Source organism: Hyperolius riggenbachi, chromosome 6 (genome assembly GCF_040937935.1).
Source record: "Hyperolius riggenbachi isolate aHypRig1 chromosome 6, aHypRig1.pri, whole genome shotgun sequence".
NCBI classification, from domain to species: domain Eukaryota; kingdom Metazoa; phylum Chordata; class Amphibia; order Anura; family Hyperoliidae; genus Hyperolius; species Hyperolius riggenbachi.
Window position 1 is genome coordinate 254054769 of NC_090651.1, and position 14658 is coordinate 254069426.

A 14658-nucleotide genomic window follows, 5' to 3' on the forward strand; every position below is an offset into this window, starting at 1 on the left:
TCCTTGAACGCCAGTGAAAATCGGGACCCGAACGCCGCGTTCGTGTAAACACGCGTAAAAGCTTGGTACAAACGCTCCCATTCACTTGAATGGGAGCGTTTAACGCCAAGCCCTGAACGCTGGCGGTAAACGCTGCACAAGCGTCCGTCTGAACCAGCCCTTAAAGTGGATCCGAGGTGAACTTTTACTCATTGCATAATTGTGTTCCTTTTCTTTTGTTTATAGGACATTCCTCAAGCCAAATACTTTTTTGTTTTTGTTCCCCATAAACTAAATAAACCACATCCACAGGTTTTCAGAGAGCCTTGGCAGTAGCAAGGGCTCATGGGAGCTCATTCTGGGCAGGAGGAGGAGGAGGAGGAGGTGTTACTAGCCATTGATTTCAGAGGAGAGGAGGGGAGATTAGGTTTTTTCCCAGGGGCTGAGTGCTCAAGATACAGATAAGCCTGCCTCTGTGTAATGTTTACAAACATGGCTGCTGTCATTGTATCACAGGAAGAAATAATGAATTTCTATTAAAGCTGTTTGCAGCTAGATTTGCTGTATAAACTCTAAATCTAAACTTTAGATAAGACATATAGACAAGTTACTTGTTAGTTTTTCATCTCGGATCCGCTTTAACTGCTTGCTGATTTTGTAACAGATCACAATAATAGTAAAGAACAGTAAAAAAAAAAGACTGTTGACTAACCTAATGGTGGCCATACATGGTACAATTTTTTTCATACAATCTTACCATTTCTGTGTAGTAAAAGGGTAAATTAAGTGAATATACTGAAAGGATAATTTAGGCAGTTCCCTTATATTACATAGAAATGGTAAGATTGTATGAAAAAATTGTACCATGTATGGCTACCATAAGGAAAAGTGTTGCCGAGCTCTGCTAAGGTCACATAACCATGATTGAAGTCACAAAGGTGTCCCCACCCCCTCACATATGCTCCTTTTACCCATTTTCAGGGGAAAGAAGAGCATTGGTGCAAAGGCCTTTTGGAATAATTGCCATTGGTATACATACAGTATACCATTGAGGAAAGGGAGCAGCTATGCAGATATTTTGGAATGTGGACATACAATTAAAGAACAGTTAGTGCTAAAATCATAGTTCATGTTACTGAAAAAAGATGGTGATGGTGAAAGATACTGCTTGCAAGCTTTGACCTCAACTTGTGGCAAAGCACAAGTGGAACTTCTTTCAGTCTTCTATCATTATTGCAGACAGAGCTTAGTTTCCGGTTTTGTCACGTGGGCTCTGTTTGTACTTTTTATTAAAAAAAAAAAAAAAAAAAGCTTATCATTAAGTGCCCTATGTATAGGCAAATGTACTTTAATTACAACATATCATTTGCTGGATGTATTAAGGTTTTTGTTTACGCTGATGTGCATGGTCTCTTTCTCTCCATGTTTATTACCTCTGTAAGATATTTGACAATATGTATAAAGTTTTTTTTTGTTTTTGTTTTGTTATTAATTTTTTAACAAGGGATGTTTTGTTTCTCCAGAGTAAACGAGATCACCTTCTGATGAATGTTAAGTGGTACTACCGTCAGTCAGAGGTTCCAGACTCGGTTTACCAGCACTTGGTACAAGATCGGCACAATGAAAATGGTGAGTCATACATCAGTGGTCATAGGTACCTGAAGAGGAGAAGCTTAGTTTTCTTTTCCCCTTTCTAAAATATCTTACTGCCGTACCTACTAAAGAAGCTAATATCTAGATTATAAGTACCCTATTTTGTTAAAGGATATTATAATAAAAAACACAAATGCACACACTTATTATTTATTTTTCTCCTAAGGTCTCCCTACTTTAATGCTCTACAAAAAAAAGTTTTTTTGTCCTCTGTGAAATTATAGCTCCTCTGGTGGTGGTGTTCATAAATTAGTCTTAAACAGATATCAGTATAGAATTGTTACTCTGCCAGAAGAGTTAAGCATACCTCAAATGGGGAATAAGATGCTTGCCTCAAAAGTCAGGTGCCTTGGATGGTCCAGAGATTTCCTGGATCCTTGCTGGATCCTCACCATTCCAGCGCTGGGTCCCTCTTCATCTTCTGAATTTGTTCCCAGCCATGGACAAGCACATCCTGGTTATACATGTAAAAGTAAGGTCTGTTCATGACTGGTAGAATGAAGCCAATCGTGCACGGCTTTGCATCCACTGTGCTTGAGCTCTTCATTCTACTAGGCTTGAGCAGAACTTGTGCACACGGATGCCTAGTCTGGGTGTGCTGGTTCTAGAAGAATTCACTGAGTCAGATAGAGTAACCAAGCAGCTCAGGGTGACTCAAACCACTAGGAATGTATAATGGGATAAAAGAGACTGAAAAGCCTTCCTACTAATAAGCAATGCTTGGTGACATTTGCCTCCTTAAAACAAAATTTCCTTCTGTTTTAAGAAGGCAAATTTCACTGAGTCCAATAGTTACAGAGCCACTGAGCATTGGGACAGTGGACTGTAAGAGAATCTGGGAAGCCTCTGGACCATCCCACTATTGACATAAAGAGGAACTGTGGTGAAAAGGGTAAAACGACTCACAAGATCAGCCATACAGAACACATTAGTTCTCCAACCCAACTTGGGTCAGAGACATTCCTGTTTTCTGAAGCACTTATGCATCAAAGAAACAGTGAGAGACCGCTTCAGGAAAGGTTTTGCTGTAGGGAAGTTCAAATGGTCATTAGCTTTGCTCTGTTTCATAGTTGAAAATAGTGTGTTTTGCAAAAACTGCAAATATGACAGAATGATTCAATGTTATTAAAAAAAATTGTTCTATTTATTATCCATAGTACACATACAATTCATTATATCATAAGTGGGGTTTGGCTTTAGTGTCACTTAACCACTTGATGACCCAGCCTTTACCCCCCCCCCCCCCCCCCCCCCCTTAAGGACCAGCGCTGATTTTGCAGATCTGTGCTGGGTGGGCTCTACAGCCCCCAGCACAGATCAAACACCAGGCAGAGCGACCAGATCGCCCCCCTTTTTTCCCCACTAGGGGGATGATGTGCTGGAGGGGGTCTGATCGCTCCTGCCTGCGCGTGGCTGGCGGGGGGGGGGGGGCACCTCAAAGCCCCCTCCACTGCAGGATTCCCCCTCTCCTCCCTCCCTTCCCCGGAGATCGGAGGCTGCACAGGAACGGATCTGTCCTGTGCAGCCTCTAACAGGCTCCTGCCTGTCATGTGACAGCGATCCCCAGCGCTGATTGGCCGGGGATCGCTGATCTGGTACAACGCTGCTACTGTTAGCAGCGTTGTACAAATGTAAACAAAGCGGATTATTTCCGCTTGTGTTTACATTTAGCCTGCGAGCCGCGATCGGCGGCCTGCAGGCTATTCACGGAGCCCCCCGCCGTAAATTGACAGGAAGCAGCCGCTCGCGCGAGCGGCTGTTTCCTGATTAATTAGCCTGCAGCCGGCGACGCTGATGTGCGTCGCTGGTCCTGCAGCTGCCACTTTGCCGACGCGCGTTGTGAGTGCGCGGTCGGCAAGTGGTTAATGCTCAGGTAAATGTAAAATAAAAAGTAGTAAACCCCCTGTATAGGTTGTTTTTTTTTCATATATATTAACCTATGTAACTTATGTATTTTATATTCATCCAGTCAGTATGTAAATATATGTGATGCAATAAGACTAATTATTATTGACATTGCAGTCATTTATCTGACAAAAATAAGCCATTTCCTCCTGTAATTAAAGTAAGTAAACTCTTGGCTGTAGTACTTGGTCCTGCCTCTTCTGGCAGAAATATCCTTATGTGGAACTGTCCATCAGTCTGACATCGACTGAAAGATTTTTTTCCTTTTTTTTTTTTTTTCTTTTTTTTTTATGACTCCTCCACCTGCAGGACTTTTTAAAGCCCTGTAATATTTGTGGAGCTTCGTAAATGCAAATCCCATTACAAATTTCCCAATGTATTTTTACTTCATCTGTCCGGAACACTTTTCAGAAGTACTGGTCTTTGCCTTGATATTGTCTTGTTATTAGTGTGCGAACTTTAATTTTGCCTTGAGGTTCTTTCTGGGCAGCACTGGTTTCTTCCTATCGCATCCTCCACATAGATCAGTATTGTCCTGCTAATGGTAGATTCAGGAACTTTAATATCAACAGTAACAAGCTACCTGTGACTCATATTATAAAAGTATTGCTTTTAGCATTTGGGGATCTTTGTGGCTGAACTTGCAGAATGTTTGCATTTGACTGTTTCAAGATCTACATGTAGAAAATATTTCAGACCGTGGAATAATGTCCATTTGTTTCCTTTATAAGCTACTTTCTTTGGTACCATTGAAAACTGTTTTAGCTTAAATGTACAAGAAGTTTTGAATCAGCAAGATACTATTTATTGGCTAACTTAGAACAGCCGTGATCTTTCAGCTATGAAGCCTTCATCAGACTTTATAGCCGAAAGCTTACTGATTTTTCTTCTAAGTTGGCCAATAAACTGTATCATCCCCAAAACTTCTTGCTCTCACTGATGGCTAACACAGTACAAAACTCTACAGCTTAAATGTAATGCCACACACAAGAATTTGAACTAAGGCCTAGTTTATGTAGTTTTTTTTCAAGCCTTCTGATCCTCGTCTGTTACCCCAATATGCAGTTGATTGGCTAATAACAGTCTGTCCATCTGGTTCTGGAAGTCTCCCTTGATCTTAATGGTGTCATTCTCCATGGCCCTCTGTGGAACTTCCCATCTGTACCTGGGATGGATAAGCCCATGCACTATGCACTGTACCTGGGATGGATAAACCCATACAATATGCAGCTGTTCCTGCCCACATCTTATACCTGCCACTGTAGTCTGGACTGCACAGCCTGTGTTATTGGATCCTGTCTAGTGCGGTAGATCTGCCTCTGTGGAACTGGTACTTAGTGCCTGTTATGCTGCTATGACCAGTACCTCCTTGTCTGAGTCCAATCCTTCCCAGCCACTAGTAGGATTTCTCACTGTCAGCCACTTCAGCCATGTGTTGATGCCACTCACTTAAAGGGGCACTACAGTGAAAAACAGTAAAATTTAAAATATGTGCAAAAACATATACAAATAAGAAGTACATTTTTTCCAGAGTAAAATGAACCATACATTACTTTTCTCCTATAATGCTGTCACTTACAGTAGGCAGTAGAAATTTGACAGAAGTGACAGGTTTTGGACTAGTCCATCTCTTCATGGGGATTCTCAGCAAGGCTTTTATTCTTTATAAAGATGTTCCCGAAAAAGGATTTAAACAATGATGCTGGCCAGCTTCCCTGCTCCCTACACAGTTTTTTGCCAGTTGGACAGAGCAACTGCCATTCACTAAGTGCTTTTGAAAATAAATATATCCCTGAGAAGCCCCTATAAAGAGCTGGACTAGTCCAAAACCTGTCACTTCTGTCAGATTTCTACTGCCTACTAAGTGACAGCAACATAGGAGAAAAGTAATTTATGGCTCATTTTACTCTGGAAAAAATGTACTTCTTATTTGTATGTTTGCACATATTTTAAATGTTACAGTTTTTCGCTGTTGTGCCCCTTTAATCCCACCTGTCCTATTTCCAGCTTGTATATACGGTAGTCCCTTGGTGTTGGACTTTGGTTGCTTTCTTGCATAGAAGTACTGAACTGCTGCATATGAGCTTTTTAAATTTGTGCATCCTGCTTATTAAATATGCACATTTTAATTATGTAAATGCTTAATATGCTGTATTATTCCGGGGAAGAATCATTTTTATTACATCCTGGACACGCTTCCTGTGTTAACATTTGGCAATTGGTCATTTATGTATTAATTGGGATGGAGCAGAGAGAAATTTAAAGCAAATCTACAGAAAAGAAGTTTGACATTATCTACGTCTTGAAGTAACATGAGATGCTTGCCACAGTTTATTTCTGCATCCTGTTCTTTCTTTCCCATAGTTTGATTTTGCTGCCTTTCAGGGGTGTATTGGGAGCTGATATCTTGCCAGTAAGCTTTATGCTCAGAACTGTGTGAATTCACAGGATTTTTTACATCCTTTATTCATTTTGGCCTAACATAGATCAACGCACACATTTTTTTTTTAGTCAAAAGCTGTCCCTTCAGGTCAGCTGCATAAATGCAGATGCACAAGAAGTAATGACGAACGTTAATCAAGGCTTGGTTGCCTTGTTTTTATCAGATTGTTAAATCTTATAATGTAAATAGATTCATGGTCCCTTGGCAATCATTGGCTTAACCTGTGTAAGCACGGTAGATCATTCCCCGACATAATAGTTGATCATGTTGGGTGTCAGTTTAGCTTGAGTACAGGTGTCCCACATTGGCGACCTTCTCTTCAGAGATCCTTCTAGTTTATGTATGTCAAACTCTGGCCAATGGGCTAAATCTGGCCCGCAGAGCCATTACATGTGGCCTCCTAGTGGTTTCCTCACTTTGCATTATGTTTGACTGACTCTAGACTACCAGGGAAGATATATTGGAGGTGAAGCCCTAGAACTGCAAGGCTGCCATATGGGGGAGGTAGGGGAAAAGCACTAAACAGTAGGGAACTGTATTATAAGGGAAGGGTGGGAGCCCCTAGACACCAGGAAACTGTATGGGGGGCAGTAGACACCAGGGAGATTTATAAGGGAGGTGGCCACTAGACATTGAGGTTGGCCCACGACTAGGTCCCAGTGTTCAGTATCGGCCCACTATGTGTTTGACACCCCTGATCTAGTTGGTAACTTAGCTCACCACTATTGTAATGTCCTCTGCTTTCTGCTTGTTATGGATCATAATGGGCTGCTCAAGTTACTACTGAACAGCTCAGTCACAGCTAAACAGTCATTCAGAGCTTTTACAAACGTTTGGATTGGACTGCATTTATTTAATGTCTGTGTAGTCAGTCATGGTGGGGAAAATTGGTAAATTGGCTCCTGCTCTCTGCTTTTAGGCAGCCCTACATAGAGTGCATAATTCTATGCTTGTACAGAAGCACCAGCTTGGTCAGTTTTTATGTGATTTATGGCTGGAAAGAAGACCTGCAGCACTGATCTATGTAAATTCAAGGTGTTTATTTGTTTTGTTTTTTCATATCAAAATTATGATGTACCCAGCACATTTGATGTATCCATAATTTGACATGGTATTTATCTCTGCCTAGCACTGATGACTTTACGGTTTCCACTTTGTATGCGCATCACTTCCAGGCATTAAAAAGGAACTGTAGTGAAAAAAAAACAATACAAATGCAAATTGTTTACAATATTAATTTATAGATTTAGTCAGTGTTTGTCGATTGTAAAAATATTTCCTCTCCCTAATTTACATTCTGAAACTTATTACTGATGACAGCTTTAGTTCTGCCAGGTGATCTGTACAAAATGTTCATTACTGAGATTTCTATTCACAATGGGAGCTACTGCTTGCTTGACAGTTGGAAAAAGCCATTATTTCCCACAATGCAATGAGGTTCACAGACCGCAAACTGTCAAACTTTACCACAATGCCAGTCATACAGACCCCCCTGATGATCTATTAAAGAAAAGGTAAAGATTTCTCATGGGAAAGGGGGTATCCGCTACTGACTGGAATTAAGTAAAATCCTTGGTTAAAGTTCCTCTTTAAGATCAAAGCACATTAATTTATATGCGAGACTTACACACAGACGTGTCATTGTGTAGCCAAGTTTGCCACAATGTACAGAGAAAGTTCATTGCAAATATCAATTTGACCAGTATGGCAACTATAGGCACTCACTTTTTTTTCTTTACTTTACTAGATTCTGGCCGGGAGCTGGTTATCACCGATCCAGTTATTCGGAATCGAGAACTTTTCATCTCCGATTATGTTGACACTTACCACGCGGCTGCTCTTAGGTAAGCTGCAAAGCCTTGTTTTATTTAAAGGTTGACATCACTTGATTTTTTTCTTCAGACATGCATTGCTAATGGATACAATCTGTATGGCATAGGTATTAAGGGAGTTGTACATATTATTGACATATACCTGTTACTATTGACATTTTAGTAACTGCCATTAGTTACATAAAAGAACATATGAAAGTATTCCCAATATGTACAATTGTTTGGGAGTATTTTAATTGCAGGAGAAGCTTGCTTATTTGTGGTCATTGGCAAAGCCAAGATTCTCCCTGTGCTTTCATTCTGCTCCCTTCCTTTTCTGCTGAAGTGACTCCACTGTTGCTAGGCCGATGTGTCTATTCAGCAGAGGGAGAGAGCAGAGTAAAGACAAATGCAGAGATCAAGAGAGCAAGCCTCTACTGCTCTCTGCAATGAAAATAAAGAATTTTACACAGGGAATACTTGGGAATGCTTTCAAATGTTCTATGTAAATCAGAGTAGTAATCACATTTTAAAAATCCTTTCTTTACATCCCATGATGCAATAAGAATTAATTTCCAGCCCGTTGGAGGGGGATAATGGGATAGGGGTGTGTGATGACATTTCATTCTGTACTGCGCTAATAGCCTGCAGAGTCTCTGAGACCAGACTGAGAAAGTTTACCAGCCCTGCACAGCAGTATGTTTCTTTACTGTCAGGCCCACTGCTTGGTCTAAAATTGTACTTTTATTTACAACAGTCGACGATCCCCTTTAAATAGAAACATTCCAGTGCCTTGAGGTTAGTTTTAGATCTGCATTTTGTCCTGAGTTATGAGGCCTGTGTGTGAAGTAGCACGCCATGAGTTAAGCTTGTGGTATGCAGGCTTTAGTTGAGCCTAATGTACCTTTAGGTATGTCATGCAAGAGCTGTCCTCCTTTCCCTCCCATAAAACTAGCATTACTCTGTATTTGTTAAGGTAACAGAATGTACTGTGGGCTGCACTGACGCTCTTTATGGGGAAGTGGAAAGTTTATGAAAGGGACCTGGTCTGTTTCAAACCGGAGTGAAAAGAGGTGAAGTTGAAACACTTTTTTTTTTTCTTGGCACGGCATTGCACTTGGCGGTCTGCGGAATGGTTGCCGGCAGAACGTGAAACCGAGTAATCTGTTTGATAATAACGCTCAGATGGCGCTTAAGCAAAACCATCTGGAAACATTTGCTTTGTTCAGAGCCACATAACCAGAACTGCTGATTTTAAGGCAAATTAGCTCCAACTTGTGCTGGGGGCATCAGGAGCTGGAGACCAGAGAATGGATAATCTCCCTCATTCAGTCACAGCACAGCTTAACATAAACGCCATGAATTCCTGCAGAGCCTGGCAATGTTAAACAGCACAGCCCAGCTTGGACTGCTCAGGCTAGCAGAATTAGGTGCCGGAAATCCTGGTAATCAGCGGATTTTGGAGTGTGTGTTTCTTCACGAATTCATTGGAAACATTGGATAACACAACCTTTTATTTCAGACACATCTCATGCTCAACATTTTAATTCAGATTGTTCAAGTTAAAGCACAGCTGAAGCAAGAGGGATATGAAGGCTACTTATTTCCTTTTAAATAATACCGGTTGCCTGACTGCCCTGCTGATCCCTCTATCTCTAATGCTTTTAGCCATAGACCCTGAACAAGTAAATGATCAGATCAGGCGTTTCTGACATTGTCAGATCTGACAGTTTTATCTGCGTGTTTCTTTTGTGATTCAGACACTACTGCAGCCAAAATGATCAGCAGGGCTGCCAGGCAACTGGTATTGTTTAAAAGGAAATATGGCAGCCTCCATATCCCTCTCACGTCAGGTGCCCTTTAACTTTAATGTTCATTACCTACTGACTTTAAAGGTGCTGATGTACATTTAAACTGCAGTGAAATATTGACATTGAGTCAACATTCCCTGTTTCCCACCTGCCTGGCAATTTCTTAGCATTCCCAGATTGACTTCAATGGTAATTGAATAAACTTGTGCCACCATAGGGGAATATTGTGTGGCCAATATTTGCAAATTTAAGGCTGGTTTACACTGAGTGCTTTTCTAAGAGCCAGTGATTTAAAAAGCGTTTGGTAATGTAATGCGTGTGATTATTTATATATTTTTTTTTTAATTCCATGGCTCAAATGAGAACACACAAAATTACATTAGCAAGTGTTTTTCAAATTACTGGCGCCTAGAAAAGCGCTGGTAGTGTGAACCAGCCTTAGGCCAATTAGCAGGACAGCTTGCAGATTGCTTCAGTTCCTTTTGCTTTATGTGGAGCCTGAGTGGGGATCAGAATGAACCCGCCATGTTATGCTTTTAGGGATCATAAAACTATGACTGGTAGGGATTGAATGCTGAACTCCTCTGAGGGACAGATGGCGATATGACTGTACAATCTTTAACATACTGTTGAAGGTGTAATTGCTACATAAATGCACAATAATAACACTGCCTTTGTTGAGGAAAACCATAGCACACTACAGGTTTGCTTTGTACATAGCATTGATTTGAATAAAAACTTGCTGGTCCTTACCTGTTTTCTTTATGTGCATAGTGTCTGCAAGTATTGCACTGTCCAGCTGGAGTGCTACATCAGTCTGCTATAACAATTTGCAAAAACTCAGCTGTGCATGGAGAGAAGTGTGTCTCTTTATCCCCTTCAGATGTGACAGCATTACAGTCTGTCCTTGGTAAATCTAAGAATTGTGCCACGGACTACTAATAATTTTTCCGCTCTATGCTGCAGCTAACTTGTATAGATTGATGAGAATTTAGGGATGTTCTGTACACGAAGCGTTAAAGTAAACCTGAGGCAAAAAAGTGAAAATTGTGGATACCTGCTTATTCTTTATCTCATCGGAAACTTGGTGGCCCTTTGTTGTGGCCATCTTTCTGTTCTGTTGCTGTAACCCCCATTATGTTCACTCCATGCACCCTCTTTGTGTGTACTCAGGCAGAGCAGAGTAGCAGCTGCCACTGGGACTGTACTGGGAATGCTTGGTTACTAAGGTTTCTGAACCATGTAAACCCAGAATGCTCTTGGCCACAGGTGCTCTGCACAGCCATTCGGGAGCACATGGAGGTGACTGGACCTGCATCCCACTCCAACTGGCACCAGTCAGAGCTGTGAGCTTCAGCAGCAGCATGTTGGGTAGGCTGGCCATAATAAGAGGCCACTGAAGGCATAAAGAATATTCAGGTGACTTTTGAACTTTCTACTGATTTTAGGAATTTGGTTGCAAATTCAAATGGGCAGGTAGGGTTTTATTTTTATTGGGCAGGTAGTTTTAGATAGCATTCAACTACATTTTATTGCATCTGAAAGGTGCCCATGTCCAGCTGATGGACAGCTGAACTGGAAGAGGCCTAAGAGTTTTGCACAGATAAATTTGATCCAGGGCTGTGGAGTCGGAGCAATTTTGGGTACCTGAAGTCGGTGGTTTCTATAAACATCAGTCGGATGATTTTTTTTTTCCAATACGTTTTTATTGAGAACATTTTTAACAAATGGCGAGTATATAACAGGCAAAGAAGATCAAGAGGCTAGGTACTAATAAAAAGCAGTAACATCATGAAAGATAACAACAATCAAAGGCAATGATAGCAATATATCAATACCCATATGAGATTATAAAGAAGTAGGTATACAAAAACAAAAAACATATACAATGAAAAGAACAGATCAGTTATACCAATAACATTGGCAAGAACAATAGATATTGATGGACATTCAGTAGAAAGCCAACAAGAAGTTAGGGCTAACCTTGTAGCGATAAGGATATGAGAAATTCTTAATTTGTCTTGTTTAGGTAATGACTATCTAAATGCAGTAAGGCTAAGCCAGGCGTTAAGGGGGTAAAATGAGAGGGCAGGCGAATAATGTCTTTTGACTTGTTTCCAAAGGGGGCAGATTCGAGGGCAGTACCACATTAAATGTGGGAGTGATCTCATACCGCCACAATCCCTCCAGCAGAGAGGTGAATTTATAGGATGGAATTTAAATCATTTAATTGGAGTGTAGAACCATTGCCAGCGTAACTTAAGGCCCATACACACGTCGGATTTTTCTGAACGACGGGTCGTTTGAACGTTCAGTCGTTCGCACGCGGAATCAGACGTGTGTACGGACTATCATTCGCGTGATAAGACTGGTTTCCAGCGATCCGCCCGGCGGATCGCTGGAGGCCAGTCTTATCACCCGAACGATAGTCTGTACACACGTCGGATTTGACGTGCGAACGACTGAACGACGGAACGTTCAAACGACGGGTCGTTCGCAAAAATCTGACGTGTGTATGGGCCTTTAAGATGGTTATCCCAATGGTTAGAGCAGTGAGAAATTTTCCTAATCTCGTGGGAAGCTTTATCCCATTCTTCCTGGGAGGCAGTGATACCAAGGGATCTATTCCAAGAGGTGGTCTGCCAATATGAGTCAGGCCTAGTAGCTAAATTGTAATAAGAGTAGAAATGAGATACTTTAATATGAGGGCATTAGGAGTGTTAAGAAAGCAATTTTGGGTACCTGGAGTTGGTGTTTTTTCTTAAACACTGAAAAAAATGGCTTTAGTTGACAATACAAATACTTGCTACAAGGCATTTGCTAACATTTTGTTAAAGAACAGATAGTTTTAAATTGAGCAGATACTGGAGATAACATAAATTAATATTTTGTAGCAATCAGGTTGCAGCTGCTTGATATTTTAATGCAAACCTGCTGGTTTGGTTTTGATTTGATGCTTTGAGTTAAAGTACACTTTCTTTTGCCTCAGTATGTTTCATTACAATATTTTGGTGTGTATTCCTTTTCGGTACCTTTTATACATCCATATTTGGTGTGTGAAGACTAATTCAATAGGTAGTAGGTAGCAATGTCATGTGTGATACATGTGTGACTCATTCTGTGTGTCTAACGTTTTAATGTGTTGTTTCGCAGGGGCAAGTGCAACATTTCCCATTTCTCAGATATATTTGCTGCTCGGGAGTTTAAAGCCAGGATAGACTCCTTCTTCTACATCCTGGGATACAATCCAGAGACCAGGTAGGCTACTCTGCACTTCTCTCTTCAGTGGGACTGAATTATCAAAACTGCTGTACAACAAACCAGAGCAACCGGATTTCAGATTTTAAGACAAGGCCCTTATATTTTCACACTCTATCAATTAAATGCCTTTAAGGGCCCTTACACCGAATATGTAGCGTTAAATCGCATTGAAACTGATGCACTAATGCAGTGCGACTTTTTTTTTTTTTTGCAATAGTGATGCAACTTTTTCTATGTTTGCAGCCCTACGCCTACTGTGTTGCAATGCGACAAAACAGTGCATTGCGATCCAACGCACAGTTGCCGTGCATTATGCGTCAACATGCTTCAGGGCGTACTTTTGTTAACAATTGGCGATGCAAGTTTGCCTAAAAATGAGACATGAAATCGCGGTATGCATGCGCCTTTTAACAAGCCTTTTAAGGGGGTATAGAGAGGGTATTACCACCCAAAATTGATGAGCTGTGTGTTGTACCCAGGGCTGTGTAGTTTGAGTCGGAGTCAGAGCAATTTTGGGTACTTGGAGTTGAAGTCGGAGTTTTCATAAACTGAGGAGTCTGATTCGGGAGTCGGATGGTTTTTGTACCAAATCCACAGCCCTGGTAAGTATTCGACTAAGGAGTTGGAGCCATTTTGGGTACCTGGAGTCTGAGTTGGAATCTGTGGTTTCATAAATGTCGGAGTTGGGTGATTTTTGTACTGACTCCACAGCCCTGGTTGTACCGCATGTGACTTTTTGGGACTTTCGTTGCGGTACGACTTTTTTTTTTTTTATATAGCTACTGTAACACGACCCGTTCGGTGTATAAGGGCCCTTAAGCCACCAGCAAGCAAGAAAAAAACTCTGATTTTGACAGTACTATTTTTTTACCTACTTTGTAATACTTTTTCAATAATAGAATGCTATAAAGTTATATAAAACATAATGGAAAATTGTCTCCTAGGAGAATTTTTAGGAGAAAAATTGAATTGCATTATGGCCAAGGATTCTTGCTGGGTACACACAATGAGATGTTATGGTCTATTTAATGTCAGATTGATTATTTCCAACATGTCCGATTTGCTTTCTGATCGATTTCCGAGCATTTTCTGCTCGATTTCCATTAACTTTAATAGGAAATCGATCGGAAAGCAAATCGGACATGTTGGAAATAATCAATCTGACATTAGACCATAAAATCTCATAGTTTGTACCCAGCATTATTGGTTGCTCTGGACAAATACTTTGCATTTGATTCTGCTCTGTTGATAAATTATCCATCTACAAGTCATGCCTGTTTGATTCTGTGCTGCGCATTGATATGCTTGAGTTAATTACTGGCTGTTTGATCACTAAGTGATCCAGTAAAGCCAGTGAGGGCTTTACTTATGTTAATGCGAAAGTATAGCTGTGACTATTCAATACGAATTGCAGCAGAAGCTCAATGAGCTCTCCACACACTTATTTGTGTCTTAATCACATGTGCCAATAGCTTCATTTAAAATTAACTTGTTAGGATTGGAAAAATGGGAGCTGCTATTTTTTCCAGATAATTTTGAGAGCTTAAGTTTCAGGCTCTTTTGCAGCCAGACATTGTGACCCCCTGCAGATGTGCCTGGGGAGGGCAGGGGACAGATTGCTCTGCTCAGCAATGAAAATCTGCAGAGTATTGCTCCATCCAACAGCATCATGAATTTCAAATGTACCTAGTTTTAAACATTTTAGGATCGGAGTAATTTTAAGATGAGCTTTTCACTAAACCTTGATCCACATGACTAGAGCATCAAGTTGGGATGGACAAATTAGCCAGTAGGA

The 14658-nt window shown here is 40.8% G+C and overlaps 1 protein-coding gene across 5 annotated transcripts in view; it reads left to right on the top strand.

The window, feature by feature from the left end:
- Window positions 1-14658, top strand: part of RERE (arginine-glutamic acid dipeptide repeats) — a 534579-nt gene that overhangs the window by 390492 nt on the left and 129429 nt on the right. For all 5 annotated transcript variants that reach the window (XM_068240704.1, XM_068240709.1, XM_068240707.1 and 2 more), the window contains 3 exons: window positions 1503-1608; window positions 7728-7824; window positions 12756-12860. In XM_068240704.1, coding sequence (XP_068096805.1) covers window positions 1503-1608; window positions 7728-7824; window positions 12756-12860 — 308 coding nt within the window. The remainder of the gene's footprint in view (window positions 1-1502; window positions 1609-7727; window positions 7825-12755; window positions 12861-14658) is intronic.